This window comes from Phyllostomus hastatus, unplaced genomic scaffold (genome assembly GCF_019186645.2).
Source record: "Phyllostomus hastatus isolate PE091 unplaced genomic scaffold, TTU_PhHast_1.1 phas_contig_150, whole genome shotgun sequence".
Lineage (NCBI taxonomy): Eukaryota > Metazoa > Chordata > Mammalia > Chiroptera > Phyllostomidae > Phyllostomus > Phyllostomus hastatus.
This window is the reverse complement of record NW_025333611.1, coordinates 30488944-30512001: the sequence shown is the minus strand read 5'-3', so window position 1 is coordinate 30512001 and position 23058 is coordinate 30488944. Positions and strand designations below refer to the sequence as shown.

The 23058-nt window shown below is 50.8% G+C and overlaps 1 protein-coding gene across 3 annotated transcripts in view; it reads right to left on the bottom strand.

Annotated features, from left to right (window-relative positions):
• Nucleotides 1-1736: 1736 nt before the first annotated feature.
• The window catches only part of SPOCK1 (SPARC (osteonectin), cwcv and kazal like domains proteoglycan 1), a 457538-nt gene continuing 436216 nt past the window's right edge, over nucleotides 1737-23058 (bottom strand). For 2 of the 3 annotated variants that reach the window (XM_045829505.1, XM_045829496.1), the window contains 5 exons: nucleotides 21332-21448; nucleotides 17256-17477; nucleotides 12486-12548; nucleotides 5510-5647; nucleotides 1737-5034 (listed from right to left, as the gene is read on the bottom strand). In XM_045829505.1, the coding sequence (XP_045685461.1) occupies nucleotides 4844-5034; nucleotides 5510-5647; nucleotides 12486-12548; nucleotides 17256-17477; nucleotides 21332-21448 (731 nt within the window). In that variant the 3' untranslated portion in view covers nucleotides 1737-4843. The remainder of the gene's footprint in view (nucleotides 5035-5509; nucleotides 5648-12485; nucleotides 12549-17255; nucleotides 17478-21331; nucleotides 21449-23058) is intronic. The other variant, XM_045829487.1, reaches the window with a different exon arrangement.

The window sequence follows — 23058 nt, the reverse complement described above, 5'->3', positions numbered from 1 at the left end:
ATGCACGAGGGCAGGCGTGCTGTCCCCGCCCTTTGTCTGTCTTCCACGAGTCACTTGTTTTTACCTTTTCCCCATTGGTCTGTTGGACTGTATTTTTCTCATGGATTCGTAGAAGTTCAAAAAAAATTACAGCCAATCCTTTATCTTGTCACCACCGTCTCCTCCAGTTTCTTGTTTATATTTAAGTTCGTTTACGATGTGGTATTGTGCTGAGGGAGGGAAGCCGGCCGGGGCTCACTGCGGCTCGCAGTCATCAGCGCTCGTCCGAGAAAACGGCAGGTGATGGTGTCAGAATGGCGTGGGTGTCAAAACCAAACCTGAGACGTGGGCTGGGGGCTTCCGGAGCCCCAGGGGCAGGGGGGAGGCTGTGTAGGGAGAGCGTGCGAGCAGGAGCAGGCCGGGGCTCAGGCCTTCATCATCCACAGATGTGAGACCTGACAGGTGGGCCGGAGAGGTGGCAGAAAGCCGGAAATGATGGGCGGGAGGACCCGGGACAGACGAGCTGTGACGAGGTCGAGGCAGCCCCTGGATTGAGGGTCACGCCCATCAGCTTCCGTTGTCGTTGTCTTGGTCCTCGCTCCGTCTGTTGTTTTCAAGGGGCCGACAGAGCAGGCGCCTGGTTTGTTGCATTTCCATTCCCAGCACTGCGTGGGGGGCCTGCCCGGAGTGGCTCTCACCCCACCTGACACACGGTATCTGTACGTCTGCACATGCACAATAAAATCTATAAAACCTTGTCAAAGGGATACACTTTGAAGTCTGCCCCTTTCCTTGAACAAATCTGGCAAAAGAAGTCTTCCAGCTGACTGGGCGTTGTGAGGAGGCGCTGTGACCTTTGGCTCACGTGGTGTATGTCTGGACCTGGAGAACTGCCTTTTACCAGCCTGGGCGGCCTCCAGGGCGGCCTGGCGGGAGGACAGACGTGGGGGTGACCTGCGCAGCGGTGCTGCTCTGGGGGGGACGTGGAGCGTGTCTACAGAGCCGGCTTCTCTTTAATGGTGGTGGCCACCGCTCCCTGGGCTGCAGCCAGCGTGTGGGCATCTGAAGCCCCTTCCTCGACTGTCAGTCTGGATCGTCTGCATGATCCAGTCCGAGGGGTGAAGGAACTGAGTTATGCGTGAGATAGTTTGTGCCTCGGCCCTCGGTGAAATTACTCACTCTGGGTGTGATTTAGTCACAGACTCACTGTCCTCCGTGTGCCTAGAGGTGGAGAGGAACTAATCCCTGCCCCGTCTGTGCTTGGACAAGGTCCCGTATGTTAATCTGAGAACGCGGGAGAACTCAGCAGCCCTGCGAGGGAGAGAGGCGTGTTCTCAGGAGAACTGACGAATGGCTGACTGGCAAGGGAAGGAAGAGGCAGAATAGAAAAAGCCTGAGGTTGCGAGCAGGACGCCAACAGGGAACTCTGACAGATAAGGACTGATAGCAAAGGTGAAGCCTCGGAGAGGTGAAGGCAGCAGGGAGAGGGTCAGGTGGTGTGGTTCTGGACCAGGGAGGGGACCGGGACACATGTGCACCCAGGTGCACTGAGGGGCCAGGGCCAGCAGGACCCCCGGCAGGGTCTGCCTCCCCGTCAGGTTCAGAAGCTGTGGCAGAGGGGCCCGCACTGTTCTCCTGAGGCCGGGTGTGGGCGAGCCCGGGTGTGGGCGAGCCCGGGTGTGGGTGAGCCTGGGTGTGGGCGAGCCCAGGGAGTACATATCCAAGCTACCAAAAGGCAAACACTCAGATGTTGCAGACAAATTAAAATTTATTGAGACAGACAGAGATGCACCTACTCAGGACTACAGTTACACAACTACCGTTAACCAAAGAGTCATGTTCACATTCCAGATAAGTCTATGTGCAAAAGCATTCAGAGTCTACTAGGTTTTTCTACATCACTATTTCATCTACAACAGGGACAACAAACTGACATTCAGGGTTTGGTGGCTCTCGTTACAATGCTACACATTGAACAGGGACACACATCAGTGGCTTTGAGAAAACGGTATAAAAAGACCAGACCACCTGCTGCAGAAAGGGCTCTCGGATGTCACTGCAGTGTGGCCAGGGAGGCGTCCTGGGAAAGCGGAGGGGCAGACCTGGGCAGACACGTTGTCCTTCGTTGCTGGGCCTGGGGAGACAGACACAAAACCTCAAGTTCAGTGGCAAGGTGTTTCCATGCTAGAAGATCTGTGGAAACCAAGAGATGCCAACGTGGCAGACAGCTAGCCGTGGTGGAGGAAAGCTCGGGTTCAAGTTGGGTGCTAAGAAACAGTATTAAATAAGAGAAGCATTTATGGCCTAAGAATAAAACTGTTTCCTAAGGAGTTTCCAAAAATGAGTTTGTGGGTGAGGGCTTGGTCCCTCTCTCAAACAAGGGACTGGGCTATCACAGGGGAAGTCATTAGTGTTGGTTTTATGTACGTATGCCTTATCACCAGCTAAAACACTCCTGTCGGAACAAAAATTCTACTTCTAGACATAAAGTAGCTAAAAAAAATCCAATCTTGAGTGCTTTTCACAAGTGAAAAGCATTAAAGACCTTTAGAAAATCTAATGCTGCCGTGTCCAAGTGAGGCGTGAAAAGTGGCACTGGCACGGCTCCGCTGATGTGGGATTCTGGGGGTAGGAGGGCTTTTTAGTTAATAGTTTAATGAATCAAAATATCTTCCTGGAACATCTCTGAAAGTGAGCGTCTCATTACCTTGCTGAGAATTGACTGCTGAGCACTCTTCTCCATCATTAAGTTAATGCTAAGGATCTTTAAGTGTCATCTTAATTTGACACTTGTCATAAGATAATTAGTTTCTCTAAGTGAAATCAATTTGTCGATTTTAATTTGTTCTCGTGTGCATTTTTCCAAGCTTGGAGGAGAGAGTAACAATGGTTTTCCTTGAGGGTCTAAACAGAGATTTTTTAAGTCTTGATTCTTTTATGTACTCTATTGTAATGTAGCTGCAATTAAGCACCTGTTTTCTAAATTATGATCTCAAAGTTTTGTGCGAGTTAGGAACAGAACATTACAACAGAGGTGAGAGGTGAGAGCTGACTTCCCAGCAGAGCTGGCCTGCGTCTCCCTGCATCCAGGCTGCACTGGTGTCCTACTGGGCCGCGGAGTTCGTTGCTTCATCATGTTCATGTCCGGCCTGAGACTAACTTCAGGGGTAAAGCCGCTCTGTCCGGCCAGTGCATGGGTTGGAAGTGTTAGTTTGAGGGGGGTGGGAAAAGTACAGAGAAATGGTCCCTCTGGGGTGGAGGGCTGGTCAGCCGCTACTGCAATGTGGTATGGCTGAGTCCATTTTTTTGCCCGAGTCTACGTGGGCTGGTGGACAGGCTGGAGCTCATGGGGAAGGATGGAAACCAACTGGGCCTGAGAGCCTGGCTGGGTGGCTGGGTGGGCGTCCAGGCAGGTGCAACCCATCTGGGGCAGGAGCTGAGGGGCCAGCACTGAGCTAAACAGGGCTACTTTGAAGACTACTCTTTGGTACATGTCCTTGAATCTGGGCCAGCCCAATAGGGAGAGACGTCCTGAAGACTAGGGACATGGTGACCCTACCGAATTCAGAGATGGGCTCTAACAGTGATCTCACTTAGGGGAAATAAACCAAGTGCTGAGAGACTTCCTTCATTCGTTTCCTGACGCTTGGTCGGGGCTTGGTGTGGAGCCAGGACTGGCTCTAACAGTGCCAGCCCTGCTTCCACGTGCTCCCACGAAGCTCTTCTAGGCCTCCCTCGGGAGTCTGTGCTGCTCATTACGACTGTGGATAGAAAGGGGGCAGAAGTGAAACATTGAGTGAGGAGTCCCAGATTTCCTTCTCCTATGTAGTACCGTGGTACTGTCTTCTCAGTGAAAGGGGGGTGCGCGAGTCCCCTGGAAAAAGCCCTTGAGTAGGCGGGGCAGGAGGCGCCTGCAGCAGACAGGGCCGCTGCGGCCCAAAGGGCCTTGGCGCTGAAATGAAAGAGGCGGCGCGTGACGCTGCCCGCCTGGGCGTCCATGGCTTGTGCGGGAAGCACGACATGGGCGGGCAGAGGTTCCTCCGGGTCAGAGGGGTCCCAGTGAGAAGAAACCTCTGCCGCCTGCAAGTGCCGACTGTTAGTGCAAGAAAGGACTTCGATATACATTTTATTTCAGAAATTGTGGTCCAGGTCTGAGCAGGCTCACACGTTTATAACTGTTTTCCACATGGTTTTAATGGGAGCCAAACAGCTTCTCCGAGTGGAGCGTGCGCCTGACTTACACACACAGTCTCTGCCGTACGCGTGGACCTAGGCACGCAGGTACAGAGAGAAGCATCCCCACACCAGTTTTTCAATAAAGAAAATCAGTTCCCCGAAAGGATTCTTGACTGAGTTAAGGCTCTTGTCTGTAGGAAGCCAGATACAGTGATGTGAATGACTAAGTATTCATAATACACACCAGGGGTGGGGGGAGCGGGGGAGTAAAGGACAGCGTGGCGTGTTTTCCACGACATCTACAAGACACGAGAGAAGCACTTAGCCACCGTAAGGCCGGGAACCATGCTGCGGCAACCACCGGTGTGGGGGTCAGACGAGGGCCTTGACGTTAGGGGGCGGGGCTCCCTGCGCGGTCAGGATCCCACACAAACCACATGCTCCTTGCAAAAGTCTCCTGGGCGGGAAGGGGCTCCAGTGCAGCCAGCCGTTCCCCCGTCTAAAAACAACGCGCACCCCTCTTCCCACGCAACCGACCGCCTCTGGGAGTCTGTGGGAAGGAGGAGCTGTCTTCCAGACCTCGGTCGGGCACGAGAGCAACAACGGCGCCGTGGAGTCTGAGACACAGATGCAGGAACAGGAAGTGACTTGCGACTCTGTGCCAACCTGTGTCCTCTTCCCGCGGGGACTACCATATGTAGCCGACCTCGTCCTCCTTGTCGTCGTCCTCGTCCTCGTCGTCCTCCGTCAGGGCCCGGGTGCGCACCCGCAGCTTCCGCAGCCTGTCCTCTGGTCCCAGCTCCCGCTCGTCCTCCAGGTCGTCCAGCAGGACCAAGGAGCCGCCGCTGCCAAAGTCGCCCGAGGTCTCCTGCTCCTCTTCTGAAACATGGAGAAGGTATTGGAGGTTAGTCTCTGCTCACTAGCGCAACCCTCGCATGGGACTGCGCTGCAGGGCAGAGCCACGCGTGCCCAGCCGGGGGGGTTACTCTGCAGGGCCCAGACCCAAGCTGTGTTCTGATCGGAGCCCCGGGAATGCTCGGGATGCTTCCGCCTGCTCGGGACGTTTACAACCCTGGCCGCAAAGTGGAGGCCACCCGAGGTGACCCAAGCCACCCATGCTTGGCCTGCAGCAGTTTCTGTCTCACCCTGTTGTCCGGCCAGCAGCCACGGCGAGGGCCAGTCCCTCGAAAGCTGGCCCTGTGGATCTCATGCAACTTCAGGTCACTCGCTCTCCACTGCAAACTCACTCCCTGCGGCCACAGCCACCTCCTGAAATCCTTCCGCTCAGACCCTAGCACAGCGTGAACCCGCGGGTACCGAGGGCACCGGGGCGGACGCGGGAGGCCTCACTCACCGCAGCTCACGGCGCCCTGTTTCCGGGAGCCCGCCAGCTCATTCCCGTACTTGTCCACGCACCAGCACTGGCCCGTGCTGCCATGGCACTGCGTGGCTTTGTAATAGCCCTCCTCGTTACAGCGCGGCGTGAACGTTCCTGGGGGATCGGAAAGGGAGAGAGCTCCGGTCAGTGCCTGGCAGGACGCAGAGAGGCTCGCAGGTCGGACGTGGTCCCTGTGGCGGGGCCGGCGGGAGGGAGCCGCTGGGTCAAGGCTGCGGGGCCCCCTGGGCAACTCAGGGATCGACCGGGCTCCTCCTAGTCTGTCTCTAATCACAAATACACACTACTCTTATTAGTAACTTTTATTTTTCATGGTTTTCCAGTTTTATTGAGGTGTAAATAACACAGCACTGCATCTAACTGAAGGTGCCCGGCACAGTGTTTTGGATTACTCATATTGTGACATGACCACTACGGTCGGTTCGGTTTACATCCCTCATCTTGGGCAGACAGGAAAAAGGAAAGAGAGTTTGCTTTGTGGCGAGCGCTGTTGGAATTTCCTCTCCCGAGGGCTGAGGAGACACCTCACCGCAGTGCTCACCAGGGGCCATGCTGTGCCTGCACCCCTGCTGCGCCCTTCTCACCGGGCACTCGCATGCTTTGACCCCCACCCCTGCCTGCCTGCCTGCCTGTGGGGTCCAAATCTGCTCTCTTCTTCTATGAACTTAGGTGTTTTTTTTCAAGGTTCCACATACAAGGAGACCAGACAGTGCTTGTCTTTCTCTGACTTATTTCACTGAGCACAATGCCCTCAAGGTCCATCCATGTCATCACAAATGGCAAGATTTCTTTGTGTTGATGGCTGAATAATATTCCACGGGATGGGTGGACATACACACATACACACCACTTCTTTATCTGCTCATCCGTCAGTGGACACTGGGGCTGCTTCTGTGTCTTGGCAACTGTCAATACTGTGAACACAGGGTGCATATGTCCTTTCGAGTTGTTTTCGTTTTCTTCGGATAATCCCCAGAAGTGGGACTGCTGAGCCGCCATGCTGTTTCCCACGGTGGCTGCACCACTTTACAGCCCCGCCAGCAGGTGCAAGGACCCCCCCTTCTCTGTGCCCCCAGCACCTGTCATCTTCCCAGTGACAGCCATTCAGACAGGCGTGAGGTGACCTCAGCAGGGTTTTGACTTGCATCTCCCTAATGATTAGTGACACTGAGCACTAATGTGCCTATTGGCCATTTGTGTATTTTCCATGCAAATATATCAATTCAGGTCCTTTGCCCATTTTTAATTGGATAATGATGATGGTTTTTGCTATTGAGTTGTATGAGTTCCTTATATGTGTTGGGTATTAGCCCCTTATCAGATATATGGCTGGCAAACACGTTCCCATGTTCCGCAGGCTCTGTGCACGTTGTCGACAGTTTCCGTGGCTGTGCATAGGCTTTCGGTTTGATGTGGTCCCATATGTTTTTGTTTGTTTGTTTGTTTGTTTTTTACTTAGTTGCTTGTGCTTTAGGTGTCAGATCCAAAAGGCCATTGCCAAGACCCAGGTCAAGGAGCCTTTTTTCTGGGTTTTTAGGCGCTTCATGATTTCAGGTCTTACATTTAAGTCTTTAGTCTATTTTGAGTTAATTTTTGTAGGCAGTATAAGATAGGGGTCTAGTTTTGTTCTTTTACATTACACATGTAATTCTTCCAGCACTCTTTATTGGACAGACTGTCTCTTCTCCATGGAGCATTCTTGGGTCCCTTATCAAGTCTTAGTTAACATGCAAGGGTTTATTTTGGGGCACTTGATTCTCTTCTGTTTCACTGGCCTGTGTGTCTGATTTTATGCCACATGGTTTTGATTGCTATAGCTTTATAACAGCCTGAAGTCAGAAGTGTGATGCTTGCTGCTTTGATCTTACTTCTAAGGACTGCTTTGGCTATTTGGGGTCTTTTGTGGTTCCCTACAAACTATGATTTTTTTCATGCTCGATAAAAATGCCATTGGAATCTTGTTAGGGATCTATAGGTAGATGTAAGATAATACTTCAGGTAGTTTTATTCTTCTAATCCATGAACACAGGTGACTTTTGATTTGTGTCTTTGATTTCTTTCATTCATGTCTCATGGTTTTCAATATAGAGCTATTTCGCCTCCTCAGCTAAATTTATTGTTTTTGATGCTATTGTAAATGGGATCATTCATTCCTTTTTTGATAATTTGTTATTAGTGTACAGAAATGCTACTGACTTTTGCATGTTGATTTTGTATCCCCAAAATTTACTGAATTGGTTGATTATATCTAATGGGATTGGTGGTCTTTTGGGTTTTTTAAAATAGAAAATCATGTCATCTGCAATATAAACAATTTTACTTCTTTCCAATTCTGATTTATTTACATAAATATTTCTTTAGTAGCCTGATTGTTCTGGGTGGGATTCCAGCATCAGTTCAGACGGGGGTGGTGAGTGGCTGTGCGTGATGTTGGCTGTGGTCTCGTCACAGGTGGCCTTTGTTATGTTGTGGTAAGTTCCTCCTGTAACTCATTTGTTCTGAGCTTTTATCATGATTGATTGTTGAACTTCTGCATCTACTGAGATGATCATATGACTTTATCCTTCATCTTGTTAATGTGATGTATCAGATTGGATGATCTGCATACATTGAACCATCTGTAGGTCATGGGGAATCATCCTTTTAAATGCGGCTGACTCTGGTTTGCTAATACGTCTTCAGAAATTTTGCATCTGTATTCATCAAGAATATTAGCCTGTACTTTCCTTACAGTGTCTTTTCTGGCTTTGCTAGCAGGGTGATGTCAGTCTTGTAAAATGAATTTGAGAGTGTTCCCTCCTCTTTCAGTTTTTGAAAGACTTTGAGAAGGATTGATGTTAATTCTTCTTTAAATGTTTGGTAAAATTTGTCAGTGAAGCCATCTGCTATTTGGTCCTGGGCTTTTCTTCTTTGGGAGAATTTTGATTACTGATTCATAGTATAAAATGATTTGGGTATTTTTCTTTTTTTTCTGTAGTCTAGACATTTTGTATAAAACGAGAATGCTCTTCCATGAAGTATTCATCCATAAAACTATTTTGGGCTTGGCGCATAATTGGAGGAATAAGAGTAGCATTTTGATTTAAATTAATTTCATAGCTTATAATCTAGCTGCATCTTCTGGTTCTTTGTGACTTAAACGTGATTATTCATAGTGTCCATTCTGACCAGTTTTTCGTAACTGTGATAAGCTGATACCCCCATAGCAGTGGCTGTCAGAGCGCCCCCGCAGGGCGAGCAGCTGCAACACCACCTGGGGGTATCATAGAAAAAGCAGGTTCTTGGGTCTAACCCCAGAGCTGCTGAATCAGGAACTTTGTGAATAGGGCTCAACACTCTGTGCTGCAGTAAACCCCCCAGTAGTTCCGTCCCGCTGGAGGTGAGAACTGCCAGTTTATGGGGTCCTCCCATGTGTAGAGTCCTGACAGCTGTGGAACCTGCCACACTGGCAAAGGGGGGCTCATTCACTGTTCACCGCTTCGGTCTTAATCACTTCAGGTGGTGATCCTGCTTCCTGATTTGAAAATTGCTAGTTTTTCTTTAATAAATGCATTTGCAGCTGTGAATTTTCCTCTTAAGTTTCACTTCAGTAGCTTCCCTCCAATTTCGGTACACAGTGCCTTGCTTTTCCTTCAGTTTAAGTGTTTTGTGGGCATACTGCCTGCATTTCATCTTTGACTGTTTATAAAAAACTCAGCTGTGTGGGGTTTTGGCAATCTGATTTTTGACTTCTACTTTTATTATGTTGTGGCAAGTGAATTTGATCTGTGATGGGTTTTTATTTCCCCCTTTTGAGATTTGTTGAGTTTTCTTTTTGGCAAAATCCATGGCAACTATTTGATGTGTGTGAAAAGACTATGTACTCATATATCCTGTGCTGATGTATACGAATACATAGGTATGACTGTTAACTAATCATGCCATTCAATTCCTCTTTCTCTCTGTATTTTTGCCCACTTGAAGTGTAAGTTTCAAGGAAAGAGGTACATTGAAATCTCTGTGATTATAAATATAACAATGTTTTAAAGTTGTGAATATACCAATTGATGGTATCATGTGGTGAAAGGAACATTTAAGCAAGATATTGTCTCTGTTTAGAATTCAAAATTAAGTATTTGCTGCTGTCAGATTTTAACATTACTATAAAAATGAGTCTTTAGTATCTTTTAAGCTCGTGTTTTGCATGTAACTCTCTTCTTAAAAGCACCGATGGTCTTTGAGTGCGGCGGCCCCACTCACAGTCACTGGGACTATGGACAGGCTTGCGCTCACTCCTGCCACTCTGTTTTGTGTTTTCTATTTTTTAAATGTTCCCTCTTTCCTGCCTTTTGTTGAAATACATCTTCTTTATTCCATATTTTTCTCCTATAGGTTTAAAAACTATATATTCTAGTCCTTATATTCTCGTTACCCTTAATTTTCCACAAAGAAGCATATTTTTACATATAAGATCTAAAGTCAGCCTATGTGTTTTCTTTCTGAATAAATCAGAAATTTAACACATTTTTTATAGGTCATATTTATTTAGATTTAGCTCCATGTCCTTTTTCAGTTAACTCCTTCTGGGCGTGTTCATCTTCTGCAGCGCACACGGCCGTGGTGAGACTTCAGTGCGGCGGGGCCCGAGCACGTGCTGCACCCGCGTCCGAGACTCTCTCCGCCACCACACGGGACACGCTTGTCGGGAGGCGTTGACTCCGGGCTGAGAGGGCTTTCCTCTCAGCGCTTTGCAGGCATTATCTCTTCAGTCAGTGTCTCGAGTCCAACCCTCACATAGTTGCAGATGCTCGACACGTGGGCTAGTGTCCAGTTTTTCATCGGGTGTCTGCCTGTGACTGTGTCGTGGTCGATGGCAGAATCCGCCCTAGTGAGTAACCTTGTCTGCGTGGACCGTGTGCACACAGGGTTCTGCTTACTGCTGTGGCTTCCTATTCCCAGATTTTAGTTCTGATTTTTTTTAAGTAGCTTTTAAAATTTACTTCTTACTTTATAGTATAGACTCCAACAAGAAATGTGGCTTGGGAGGGAGAAATTTCTGTTATTTGAACCTGGACTTGACCCCAGCTTCCAGCTGATTCTAGGACCAGCACGGAACACTCAGCTCATCGGGCTATCCAGGGCGGCTGGGCTCTCAGACGTCACGGGAGGGAAGGTGTCCCCAGGAAGGCATTCCTAAGTGACAGGCAAGCCTGCTGCTGCCATGCCCACACGCTGAGTTAGGGGCTCAGCACCCCAAGTCTTCAGGGAGCAGGAGGAAGAAAGAGTAGATGCTTTCAATAACCAAAGAGCAGAGAGACTTGGGAACAAGTAGGAAGCTGGGGAAACGTGGCGTCTCCTCCTCCAGCTGCAGGCGGAAAGCCGACGGACCCACCGGGCCGAGTCCCGGGCTGGAGGGAGGCAGATGCTGCTCTAGACTGTACTGCAGCAGGGTCGCCCCTCTCCCGAGTGGGCTCAGTGTGAGTGAGTGCGATCTTTTGGTGGTGGTTGTGTCTATTCATTTTTTAAATTGAAATACCCCTAAATACAATTTATTGTATTAGAAAATTTCATCATGTGAAAAGTAATTTGTAAGCAGATAAATGGTATCTTTATGAGTCAGGCAGTGATTCCCATATGTGGGGAGAGGTGATATAAAGTAAGCTTTGAAACGAGGTGGGCTTCATGGTCGCTGGGAAAGCAGAAGATGGACCATGTCATCTCAGACCACATCTTCTGTCTCATTCATTAGGAATTAGTGAGGCCGTAAGAAGACGTCCGTGGCCAAAGGAAACACATTCTTAAACACAGCATTGTACTGGCTCTACAACCACCCGTGGGCCTCAGACACATCACTCACACCCCACACAGGTCCCAGGGAAGGACCTGTGGGAGAGGGATCTAGCCACACTGCCCTCCGCTCAGAAGGATGCCTTTATGTGGTTTTTAGCGGGAGAAGAACCCAGGCCCCGGCAGGTCAAATTCACGACTCTGGAGCTCTGGGCTGAACAGCGTTGTCAGAAGCACTGGGTGTGAGGCAAGCACGCCGGTGAAACAAGTGATCTTCAAAGTGGAAGGGAGGCGCGCATGTGCTTCGAGGTGTTAGAGGAGGAAAAATCGCCCGAGTTCAGACAGCCTACAGCTGACAATCTGTTGAAAAACCATTTCCATCAAGTAAATAAACTTGTGAAGTGGCAAGCTGCTTAGGGAAAACCCTGTTCCTAAATGTTTGATAAGAATAATTCTGAACTATTGTTGCAGCCAGCAGTGAAGACTCCTTTCTTCCTAGCAGACAATGGTGTTTGCCAACCGCTTGGGGATGGTGCAGGGCGGGAGGGAGGCCACCCCAGGCCAGGCTGGTGCACTAGGCCCAACACACGCAGCCGCCCGCTTCCCCTCACCACTCGGACGAGGGCGCAAGCAAAAGCGTACAGTGTGCAAATCGCTGTACACTCTCTTCTGGGCATCACACGTGGGAAACAATCTGGGGAAGGACACTCATGTCCTTGCTGGACTTAGCTGGGAGTGTGGCTCATCTTCCTCCTTGAATGGACAACTTGGTCTGGAGAGGACAGGCAATTCTGTACCTTACAGACCTTATAATTGTACAGTTGGAGGAAACACCTTGACAGCCCACTCAATGGCTGTACTTAAAAGAACAAGTGAAGATTCACTGGAGCCCAGGGTCAGGGAGGAATATTCTAGCCTTGGCCGCCCTGCCCACCAGCCCTGAGCCTCCCCTCCTGCCAGTTCTCAACCAACTAACCAGTCCTTGGATGGGGTCCAGCTGCCTGGGGCACAGTGCCAGCTGCCTAAAGGGACCTGGCTGTGTGGGGTCCATTGGGACATTTCTTCATGCGGCACGGGTCCCTAACTGAACAACCAGTGCTGTGCTCAGTGTTACAAGACACGATGGTGTAATTAGTTGTTTAAACAACTGATAAGAAATTGTACTCACCCAACAGGCTCTTCCCCTTGCTCAGTTTCTGAATCCTGTTCATTTCGTTCTGGCACGGGAGACCTGAAAAATAATTTATGAGAGTCACTTTCCAGATGGTGCAGGGGGTAATCTCTAATGATTGGCTTGAAATGTAGACAATGACACACCTGGGAGTGGAATTGCTCCGTATGTTGTCACTAATTAAAAAAACAAAACTTAAACCACGAGGTACTTAAAATACTATTTGGGGGCTACTTGAGCTGTACAGGGGTTTTCCTTCCCACCACCAACTCCCACAAATACCAGTTGTCTGGCAGGCAAGTTGCTAGCAGACTTTATATGAGAAGTACATACTCAGTGGAGATTTCTGTGGGCTGAGGACCAAAGCTTATGAGTGGGTGTGTGTTCTGAATCCACAGACCAGCCCAGCTAACCAGAGGGGAGGCCACAGACAATTAGTGCCGGCCTTGCTGGAGGAGAGGAGCCCATGGCTTGCTGCCCAGGGAAGTGAGACGCAGGCCTCAGGGGACAGTCGTGAGGCCGCACGAGCCATCTAGAGAGACGGTGAGCGTGACTGCCCGCTCCGGCCGGTCTCCGGGCCCTCGGTCACGGAACACGTGCTGCAGTGAAGGGCCGACACAGCAGAGTGCACGGCTGAGCCTGTCCTCTCCTTTACCTTCCAAGAGAACTTCCATTCCGCACAGAAAGAAGGGTGACCTCACAAGCTCCCGAGACTTCCCCCGACTGGCCCCTGTGGAGCCCATGGCTCTGGGAGGCCCTGCTCTTGGCTCAGTGTCCTCCAGACGGGGACACAGGTGTGGTGAGTGTCGGGGCAATTACGCTGCCCGTGTACCTGCAAGCAGGGGGCTGGAGGACGCACCCCAGCACCTATTTGCACCTGCTGGTAGTGCCGGTGGGCTTCCCAAGCCACCTGGCTTTGCTGCTGTGCCCTGAGAGAAACCGGTTGGGGACGCATTCTGTTTCCTGCTGGGTTTCAGATACCAATTGAAAGCAACAAAGAAAAGGGAAAACCAGTTCCACCTGTGATGATTAAAGTTAGTATTTACTATGAGAAATGGTGAAAATTTGTTGAATTCTTAGACTGTACCAGACAATGTTCTAGAACTCTACACCTTAACTAATCTTTACAATAACCATAGAAGGTGGGTACGAATATCATTCCTAGTTTGTGAACAGAAACGCTCCACTTTGTAACTGCAGCAATGCAGAGAGGCTGCAGGCATTTAGAAGGCTGGTCCTGAAGAGAAGGAAGATCAGAGTCATTCCTAGAAACACGGTATTGGAGAGTTTTCTGTGACATAAGTTTCCATTGTAAGGGTGCGCCCTCAAACTTAAATCTCCACTTATTGAAAACAAGGAGACACACAGCGGCCGGAGGCCCGCCTGCTGACCACCGCTGCAGGAAATGCAGAGGGACGAACACGCAGAACTCCAGGGGGAGCGATCGTAACAGGAAAGGTTTGTGGGAGAACATAGCTCCCAGAGGTCTCTCTGAGGAGTCGAGGATTTGACCGAAGAAGGGACCTGTCTGAGCTTTATGAACAGATACAAAGCGTGAAAATGTCATAGAAATGATGCCTTCGTCAGGAGCTACAAACAGGTGAAGCGCTTGAGAACGGATTGACCACGTGGAACAAAGAAGTTTTCATTCTAGAGCCGAACGTCTGAGGACAGAGTGATGCAGACGGAGAAAAGCTAAGACATGTCCTAGGAAATCCGTGCCCTTAAAAGGTAAAGGATCCTTTTGGCTTCCAGACAAAGTGGTTCTATCACCAACAGAAGGAAAGACAATTAGTGTGGTTCACACAACTCCGTAGTTACACCCAGTGCTAGGAGCAGAGTGTTTGTTTGAAAAAGCTACCAAGAAAAGAAACTGTCACTCCAGGAAGTTTATACTTAGCATCTTTGTTTTGTATGAAGAAAACAGAAATATTTTCATACATTCAAGGACTGATTCAAAGAACAGATTCCTCATGAGAATTTGTGGGAAAAAAGCCTAAAACTCAAATTTAGTGATTAAAAACTAAAGAGAATAATCAAAACCAGTCAACAAATAACCTTACCACCTGAAAAGTGCTAACAACTGTCTTGGGCCAAACAGGCCCTCAGCACCTTAATAGAAGAATTATCTACAAATCAGCTATAATGAAAATACCAGCTATGAAAACCTATGGTCTACAGCTAAGAAACTACTCTGGAAAAAAATTTAGCCTCAACTATATACTTGATAAACAGAAAATAATAAAATGTAGAAGTTAAATGAAAATCCCAGAACTGGTTCTGGGTCAGGGACAGAGGCAGTGGGAACCTAACAAAAAATAAACTGACTTAAGGAAACGGGAGAACGGCCACAGAGCTCCTGGGGGCCACGGCCTGCTGCAGGCCGGGTGGCTTCCTCCAGCGGCTGCCAGCAGGGACACACCCAGGTGCTCCCGAGCGGCCAGGTGGCCCGCTCTCTCCTCGAGTCAGTCAGGCTGAGCCTGAACCTGGCTAAAGGCACATGAGATTTAGGAACTCAAGCCCATATCTGTCATGAAGTGTAATGCCAAGCCACTACAAGCTTTCTACTGAAGTAAAAAACATGACTGTTACTTAACACCCGTGTGAAGGAACCAGCACGTGGGAGTAGGAAAGGGAAAGAAACGAGGTACAGAAGCTGCAGAGGAAGACGGAAAATGGTACCCACTCTCAGAGGGTATGACAGCACACCCGAAAACCCAAGGAAACCCACCAGAATAACCACTCACGCAGAATGAGGATTCAGTGAGGTGGCTGAGAACAAAATTAACATGGAAACAGCCACCAGTGAGCAGATGCAATGGACAGTGACTGATCTCGGTTCCAACGGCAGCAACGGTAACCCAGAGGGGAAGTGCTGTGCTGGTGGGAACTAACTGGGCGGCCCGCTGGCTGGTAGGCCCTGTTCTTGAATAAAATGGTTCGCTATTCCACAGCTATCACCTCTCTCTAGATTAAATGTTTGCCTGCCTCCAAAAAAGAAACAGTAAGAATTTTTTTAATGGAATAAACTGATTCTGAAGCCAAGAAGCTAACAATATAAGAATATCCAGGAAAGCTCTGAGAAAAGATTGAAGGCAGGGGAGGTTGGCCCACTCGATGGTGAAGTGGACTGTGAAACAGCTGCGATTTAAATGATTTAGAACCGATTTCTGAATGAATAGCTCAGTGACACAGTGAGCATCCAGGAACAGACAGACAGCTGTACAGAGAACTGTACTTAGTGTATAGTTTTATGTGCACTAGGGGAAGCATTTCACAAGGAGGCAGAAAGACGGGTCAGCCACCAGCTGTCAGGAGAGCAACTGGACAGCCGCCCGGGGAGTGTGGGGGCGGAGCAGGGGCTGCGCCCCGCTGGACTGCACACCAGAAGAATGGAGAGCGGTACAAGATTTCAATAAACACTTACAAAAAGAACCCCAAAAGGTTATGAAGAAAACTGCTTAACCTCCTAAAATGGGAAGCTTAATAATGTAAGCTTTATGGATTCTAAAGGCCATAAAGTAAAAGATGGAGAAATCTATCTAAAAATTTCTCCCTAGCAAAAATACAGGCAAAGTTGAGGGGAAAAAATTGCAATACATATGGCAAGAATGGTATTAATATTCTCAGAGAAAATTCCTATTTAAAACAAAAAAACCCACAAGAACAGAAAAAAAGAAAAACCTAGACATTTCAAGGAGAAGGAAACTCAAGAGTGTCTCTAACAAAGATGTTCAACCCAAGTTGTAATAAGAGGACTGAAACGAAGCCTAGAAGGAACTACAGTTTCTTGTCCCCCAGTTTGAAAATGATCGCAGTTTGGCAAGGCCATGGAAAAATAGGTATGCTGTGTAGTTTTCATGGGAGTGAAAACCGTTAGAACGTCTCTGGAGGGCAAGTTGGAAACATTGCTGAAACTAAAAAATGCACGTGGCTTTTGACCACTCATTCTGCTTTTAGGAATGCCCCTCACAATCCTATAATGTGCACCTGCACGCTCGCTGCGTGCCCTTCCAGGACGCCTGCCCGTGCTTTCTGCAGGGCGTGTGCTGTCTGGGCATGAGCACACGCACCCTCAGTGTAAACACTTCAGCGTTAGTGCCCATCTTCCTTTCTGGGGCAGCTCCGACCGCCATGCTGACCTGACCTGGGCTGCACTAGGTTTGGGGGGGTGAAGGAGGCCAATCTCTGCCGGTCCTGTGAGTTGCAGGCCACACCACGTGGGCACACCCCCCGGGAAGCTGGGACAGAAACAAAGCCAGGCCCCGAGACCCCTCAGGGAGCCGCAGAGCCCCTGCTGGATCCCTGGGAGGCTGCGCAAGGGCAGGCCCCCCCGCCCCCCCCCCAACGGTGTGTCCCAGCGGGTCCCTCGGACCCTGCCTTCTTTCTGTCTTCAGTTTGCTGGAGTTTATTTACAACCCGAGTGTCCTCGTCTAAGACACTCAGTGCAAACCCTTTCTCTAAGGGAAGCATGGAGGACCCACGTGGCAGTAGGGGTTACCCGGTGAAGATTTCTCTACCCGTTTCACAGATGAAAATGCTGAGGTGCAATATAGTCAACAGAGCTTCGCAAAAAGGCAGACAGAAAAAACGGACTCCCTGGTCAGGCTCTTGGGTCTCCCAAAATACCAATACCCTGTTAAGAACAGAAAGAAAATAAGAGAGAAGAGCCTTTGTGCTTGCCAGTAAACGGGACGGATGCTTTGTGGCCTGTCTGCCTCCCCTGTGGGTGTCCAGCCGCAGGGTTGCCCCGCCCGCCCGCCTCACCTGCAGGCTTCTGGAAGCAGTAGCACCACTCGTTGTTGGAGAGCTTGCCGTCCTTGAAGGAGTCGCAGGAGTTGAAGAGAGGCTTGATGCAGGGCTCGTACTTATCCAGGTAGATGGCATTGATCTCCGAGTGGTCCAGCAGGAGGTCGTAGTTCATGTCCAACTTGTTGAACATCCAGCCCAGGGAGTCCTTGCAGATGGGCAGGATGCTGGTGTCAAACCCTGCCGAGGGAAAGGCTCGGGTCAGCTGCCACCACGCCCAACCGGCTGTCCCTGCTCCGAGGAGGCCCAGGCCCCTCCTTCCTGAGACCTTTCCCTGAAGGGTTCACCCTCAGTGGCCCTGCACTAAATGTTGTGGGTGGGGGTGGGGGGTTAAATGAAACAATTTAAAATGCACAGAAACCGAAGTCAGCATTTAAGGAAATGTGTTTGACGGGAATAAATCCCCAATGCTGATTTATCTGTAATGTACTGTATTTTGCTGTGTACCATGTGTGCTATTTTTGCCCAAATTTTTGAGGGGAAAACAAGGATGTGCGTTATGCATGGGAAGTGCTAATTCCATATCTGTAGCACTGCTTTTAATTCTTTTATTTATGCGTATGTGTGAAAAGTATAACTCTAGAAAGCAATGATATCCGTATGCAAAATAATACTCTGGGCTACGGTAATCAGTTTTGTTTCTAAGTATAAATAAATAAATAATTGAATCAAAGCTATGAAATGAAAGTTCTTTTTTTCTGAAAGTTTGGGCCAAAACCGTGGGTTCGCATCATACACGAGAGCACATTATACATGGCAGAACACGCAAGCATGGGTTTTCATGTACGTGACCTGCTTGAACAGGGTCTGCGTAAAAGGAAGAGTGGATGGTCCTGCAAACTGTACTTCGTTAGGAAAAAATATGATCTGAAAAGTGAAAACAAAGCCACCTGTGCAAGGATGGCAGTGGAATGCTGCAGCTGTGTGGCGCCAGCAGGAGCCCGGCTCCCACCCCGAAGCGCGGTGGCCCCGGGTAGCCTGGACACCGACGGGGGCGCCCCTGTGCCTCCCGAGGGGCTTCTTTTCTGCTGTGCCCTCAGGAGGCACGGGATACAGAATCCAAACGGACTTGGACAATATTCCTTTCTCATTTCCTGGGAGCAGTGGGGTTAGTTTTCTTAAAGAGCTACTTGCTGCCACAACGGAGACCGTGGGCACTCGAATAATGACCCTCGGAACGCTGCGTCCACTGCAGCTGGAGCCCAGGGGCCGGCCCCAAGCCAGAGCTGGGCTTCCGCCCACAGTCGGGTTAGTCCACAAGCCGGACTTCTCTGGGGCTGCTTTTACTTCCCAGAAAAAGGATAAAGGTTCGCTTTTGTCTTACTTAAGACACCCTCCTCAGCACTCTGTACTTAACTGTCTCCGGGGACCCTTGGACCAGCCCCGTGAAATGCTGCTGCTGCACCCTCCCCGCTTCACCCTGGGTGTGAAGGCGTGAGTGACTTGCTCAAGGTCCCACAGCTGTCGAGCTGGGATTCAAACCCAGGTGGCCGGTGCCACCCCGAGTCTACAGTCTGCCCCTCCCAGGGCTGGCCCTGCCTCACGGGACGTGTGATACTCCTGTCCTGAGGGTGTCCGGTTGGCTAGGGTGCCCTGTTTGGGGACGGGTGGCCATGCAGGGTCCTGATGGGGTCGCTCGCCTTGTCTGCATCACCAGGAACGCCTCCCTGCTCAGTCTGCGGGAAACCAGACAGAGCCAAGTACTGCCCCCCTTTCTGAAGCAGTTTTCACCAAGGGGTCCTGGCTAGTCAATAAGGCACGTGCAGGACCGTCTCCCAGCTCTTGTAGAACCCTGCGCTCCCTCCTCTCAAAGGCCCCTCGTGCGCCAAGCCCAGGCGGGCACCTGGTCAGTGCTGCATAAAGTATTTGTCGAGAGAGGTTTTCTAGCTACTGCCAAGTTGAACCCTTAATACATAAAAATCTTTCCATTTTTAAATTTGTTCCTTTTAGTGTCTCAGAACACACCTTGGATCATTCCCTTTCTAAGAAGGGGGACTCTGGACAGGACTGAGCCCCTCGTGGAATGGTGGCATCTCCCCAGGGGCCGCGGAGTAAAGGAAGCAATTTACTCAGACCTGAGGTGGGTCCCCACTTCTGCGCAGAATATCCTGTTCATCGATTTCAGAGGCTGGCACCGTTCCAGCGCACGGGAAAGACAACTGACCGCCAAACAAGTGCTGGCTGGGCGGTAGTCTGAAGGTCAAGACCACTTCATATCTACTTGGAAGTCCTAGAAAAGATGCTCCTGCATCTGACAGCCAGGGTAGAGGGGGGAACAGAGCAGCCCTTCTAACGGGCCCCAAGCATGTGGGACATCTAGGGTCCCACGGCCTCCCCTTCAGAGCTCCTGGACTGACCAACATCAGCGTCTCTGCCTCCTCTGGCCTCCAAGCCTCACCCCTTCTATTCCCTTCACACCAGGGGCTTCAGGACATCAAACCTAAAGGCCTCGTCAGGGACTGAGCTTGCATCTGCCCAAGGGGAGGTCATTCCCCGGCTGCCCCATCTGCACGTGGACCCTCCGGGGACCGGAGATTGTCCACAGAGCCCCAGGGTCCAGCTGCTCCTGGAGGAGCCCAGGGAAGAGTTTCCCTAGAGCACCCCTGACGGAATGGTCCTCCCAAGGAAGGCCCAGCAGCGGTGAACAGAAGGCACCTGACCCCCCCTCCCCACAGACACAACCACGCTTCGGACACTTCGATTCGGGAAGCAAACGTTCTCTCCCCCTCAAGGCAGAAGATCCAAACTAAACTAGGGTAAGGATGGTCCCCTATATTCCCTCCTAGTATCGGGGCTCCACGCAGCAAAGAGTAACCAAAAATTAAGGGGATCATTCTTATTCTGGCTGGAGCCCGGATGCTGGTCAGACTCGGAATCCCAGCGGTCACAGAACCCCGTGAACTTGAGCAACTGTGTTGCCGCCGGCTCACCCGTCCTGTGCGGACCAGCCTCAGCGGGGAGAAGCCCACCGCCTGTCAAGCACAAGGACGAGGACCTGCTCTGAGCGCTCTCTCCGGTCCCCGAAGAGGCTGCGCGTGGCCGCTGCCGGGCAGTGCGGGGTGGGGGCCCTGCCTGGGGGCGTCCGTGGAAAATGAGGTGCGGCCTGATAGATGTTCACAAAGATTATCAGATGTTTGTGCGATGCTGTTTAAAGTGGCTGAACACCAGGAACAACTTCAGGGCTCCAAAAACCAATGGCTACTTGTATCAATTATGTTACACCCATAACCTGGGGTTCTGTGCAGCTATTACGAAGCAAGGCACTACTCTGGGGCATGGAAAGATAGCCGTGGGATGTTTCGAAATGACAAAAGGGGGTGAGAAAACAGTTCACAAAGTGTGATATGCACACGCACATTTTTTCCTATATGATGAGGGAAAAGAAGTATCACAACATGCTTCACAGGTGTTAAAATGGTGGGTTTAGAGCCCTGGCCAGGGGCTGAGTTGGTTACAGCGCTGCCCTGACACGCCAAGGTTGCGGGCTCGACCCCCAGTCAGGACCCGTAGAGGATCAGCTGGTGCGTGGAGCAACAAGCCGATGTCTCTGTCTCTGTCTCCCTCCCTCCTTCCCTCTCTAAAATCAGTTAAAAATTTTTTAATGGTGGGTTTATAGATTTTTGAACATATTTTTATATATATTTTATTCCCCAAAATGCCTCTACTAGACATATGGTAATCTTATAAAAATACAGTTGACCTTTGAACACTGAGGGTAGGGGCACGGCCCACTACACCCAGGAAAACCCGCAGGGGACCCCAGCCGGCCCTCGGCTCGCGTGGACTCCCAGGCACGGACCCAAAACGCGTGTGGGTGCATTGTTGTGCTGTCTCAATTCTAAGGCATCTCCCCTCTTCTATATGTCAGTACTTCTGAAATCTTAAAATGAAATACTGTTACTAGTGGGTGTATTCAATGTAGTGTCTCCTTGCTCTTGCTCACCCCACGTGCTAGTGCTGACTCAACAGTGTTTGATGCCCGAGGAACCTGGCGTTTAAAATGAAATAGGTTAGCAAGAGCGCGATGGTCTTACTGCCTTGGGCCGCGTCGGGGCTGGTGGGTTTGATGACCCTGTTGGCATCCTCGTGGAGGGCTCCGAACCAGTCCTTCAGCCGGGCAGCGAGGTTCCTCAGCTCCTTGTCTGTGCAGGCTGCGGGGAAGCAGAGGGGAGGCGCAGTGAGCCCCGGGCTTTCTCCTCTTGTTCGCTCTGCGCCCTCACAGCGGGGTGCCATCAGCAAAGCCTTGCCCAGACGCGCCTCCCTCTCCGGCCACAGTGTAACTCCTTGCCCCCACTCTGATACCCGCCCCAAAGGGGTAGGACAGAGAGCCTCGACCCCCTGGGGCAGGCCGCGTTGTTCGGAACTGAACTTGGGCCACCTCTGAGCTGGCAGAGCAAGCTGTCCTGGGCTCACCGTTGTGACCCAGCCTCAAAGGCCGTCTCAGAGGCCTCCCACTCACCCGATAGAGCCTGCTCTTGCAGTCTGCCAGAGGAGATTACACTGCCCACTAGACTCATAACAAGACATGAACACTCAGGAACAATTAATGCTCTTAGGGAGAGGCTGACAAGGACACCGAAAGATCCCGGGAATAGCAGACTCTCAATTTTGCTTTAGCTCAAGGTTTGGGTTTGTGGATGTGGGTTATTTTTTTCACCTTTCCACAGACGGACTTCACTTCCCCCAGAGACACATGTAGCCTTCCCCATGGAAGTGCTTTCTGTTTGCAGCCCACTGGTGACTATCTGGCTCATGTTTTAGGTAGGACAGGGTGACCGGGACCAAGGAACACTCCTTCTGAGAACAAGAAAGTCTGGGTGGGTGGGTGGATGTGTGGGTGGGTAGGGGGGGTTCAGGCTATCTGAAGGGCTTGTGGAGCACTGAGATGGGACTTGAGGGAAGAAATCCAGAGGGGTGACCATGGACCAGAGGAGGGGCTGACGTTCCCTAGCTCCCCGATTCTGCCCTAATTCTAGGTGCTGAGGATCTTGACAGAGGGCCCAGGCAGTGAGCTGCTGCTGAGACGCAGAAAAACCAGCAATGGAGTTAGCGACCTTGAGCACCTGGGACAGAAATTAGAGGCCTTCTGGGCCGGAATCCCGATGAGGAAGAAGGGGCAAAGAAAGGAACCCTGCAGCTTCCGAGCAAAAACAATGACACGACACAGCCCAGTCCTGAGCCCCTCCTGGTGCTGGCCACACAGGACGCAGGTGAGAGCCGCAGTCTCCCAGTGCAGGGACGGCCCGGGCTCTCTGTCGGAAGACGTGGGTCCTGAGCTGACAGGCAACCAAGCTGCAGACCAGCCTTCAGGCAGCGCAGGCTCTTGCTGACTTGAGGTGTTGGCCCCTATTTGCCTCACAAAGGGCAGGATGATGCCTCTCCAGAACAAAATAACATCATCCAGGTCCTCTCCTCATTCTGACAACCTGGCACCTCTCCCGCCCTCCAGCTGAGGCAAGCAGACCCAGGCTGCAGCCCACAAGCTCAGCCCCCCACACCTGCTGCCTTCCTCCAGCCAGGATCCAGACCCAAACCCCACAGAGTGTGGAACGGTAAGGCGGCACTGCTGAGACCGGAGCTGTCAGTGGCCTCGCTTTTGGCAGCCAGAACAGGACCCGGCCAGGAAACAGTGCCGGGAGCTGACCTGCTGGGCGGCGACATCTGGCAGCTCCGGGCCCACGCTGCTCGGCAGGAAGCCCGCTGTGCCACGGACCGGCTTGGTGACCCAAACCAGGGACCGAACCGCTCAGTGACTCAGTTC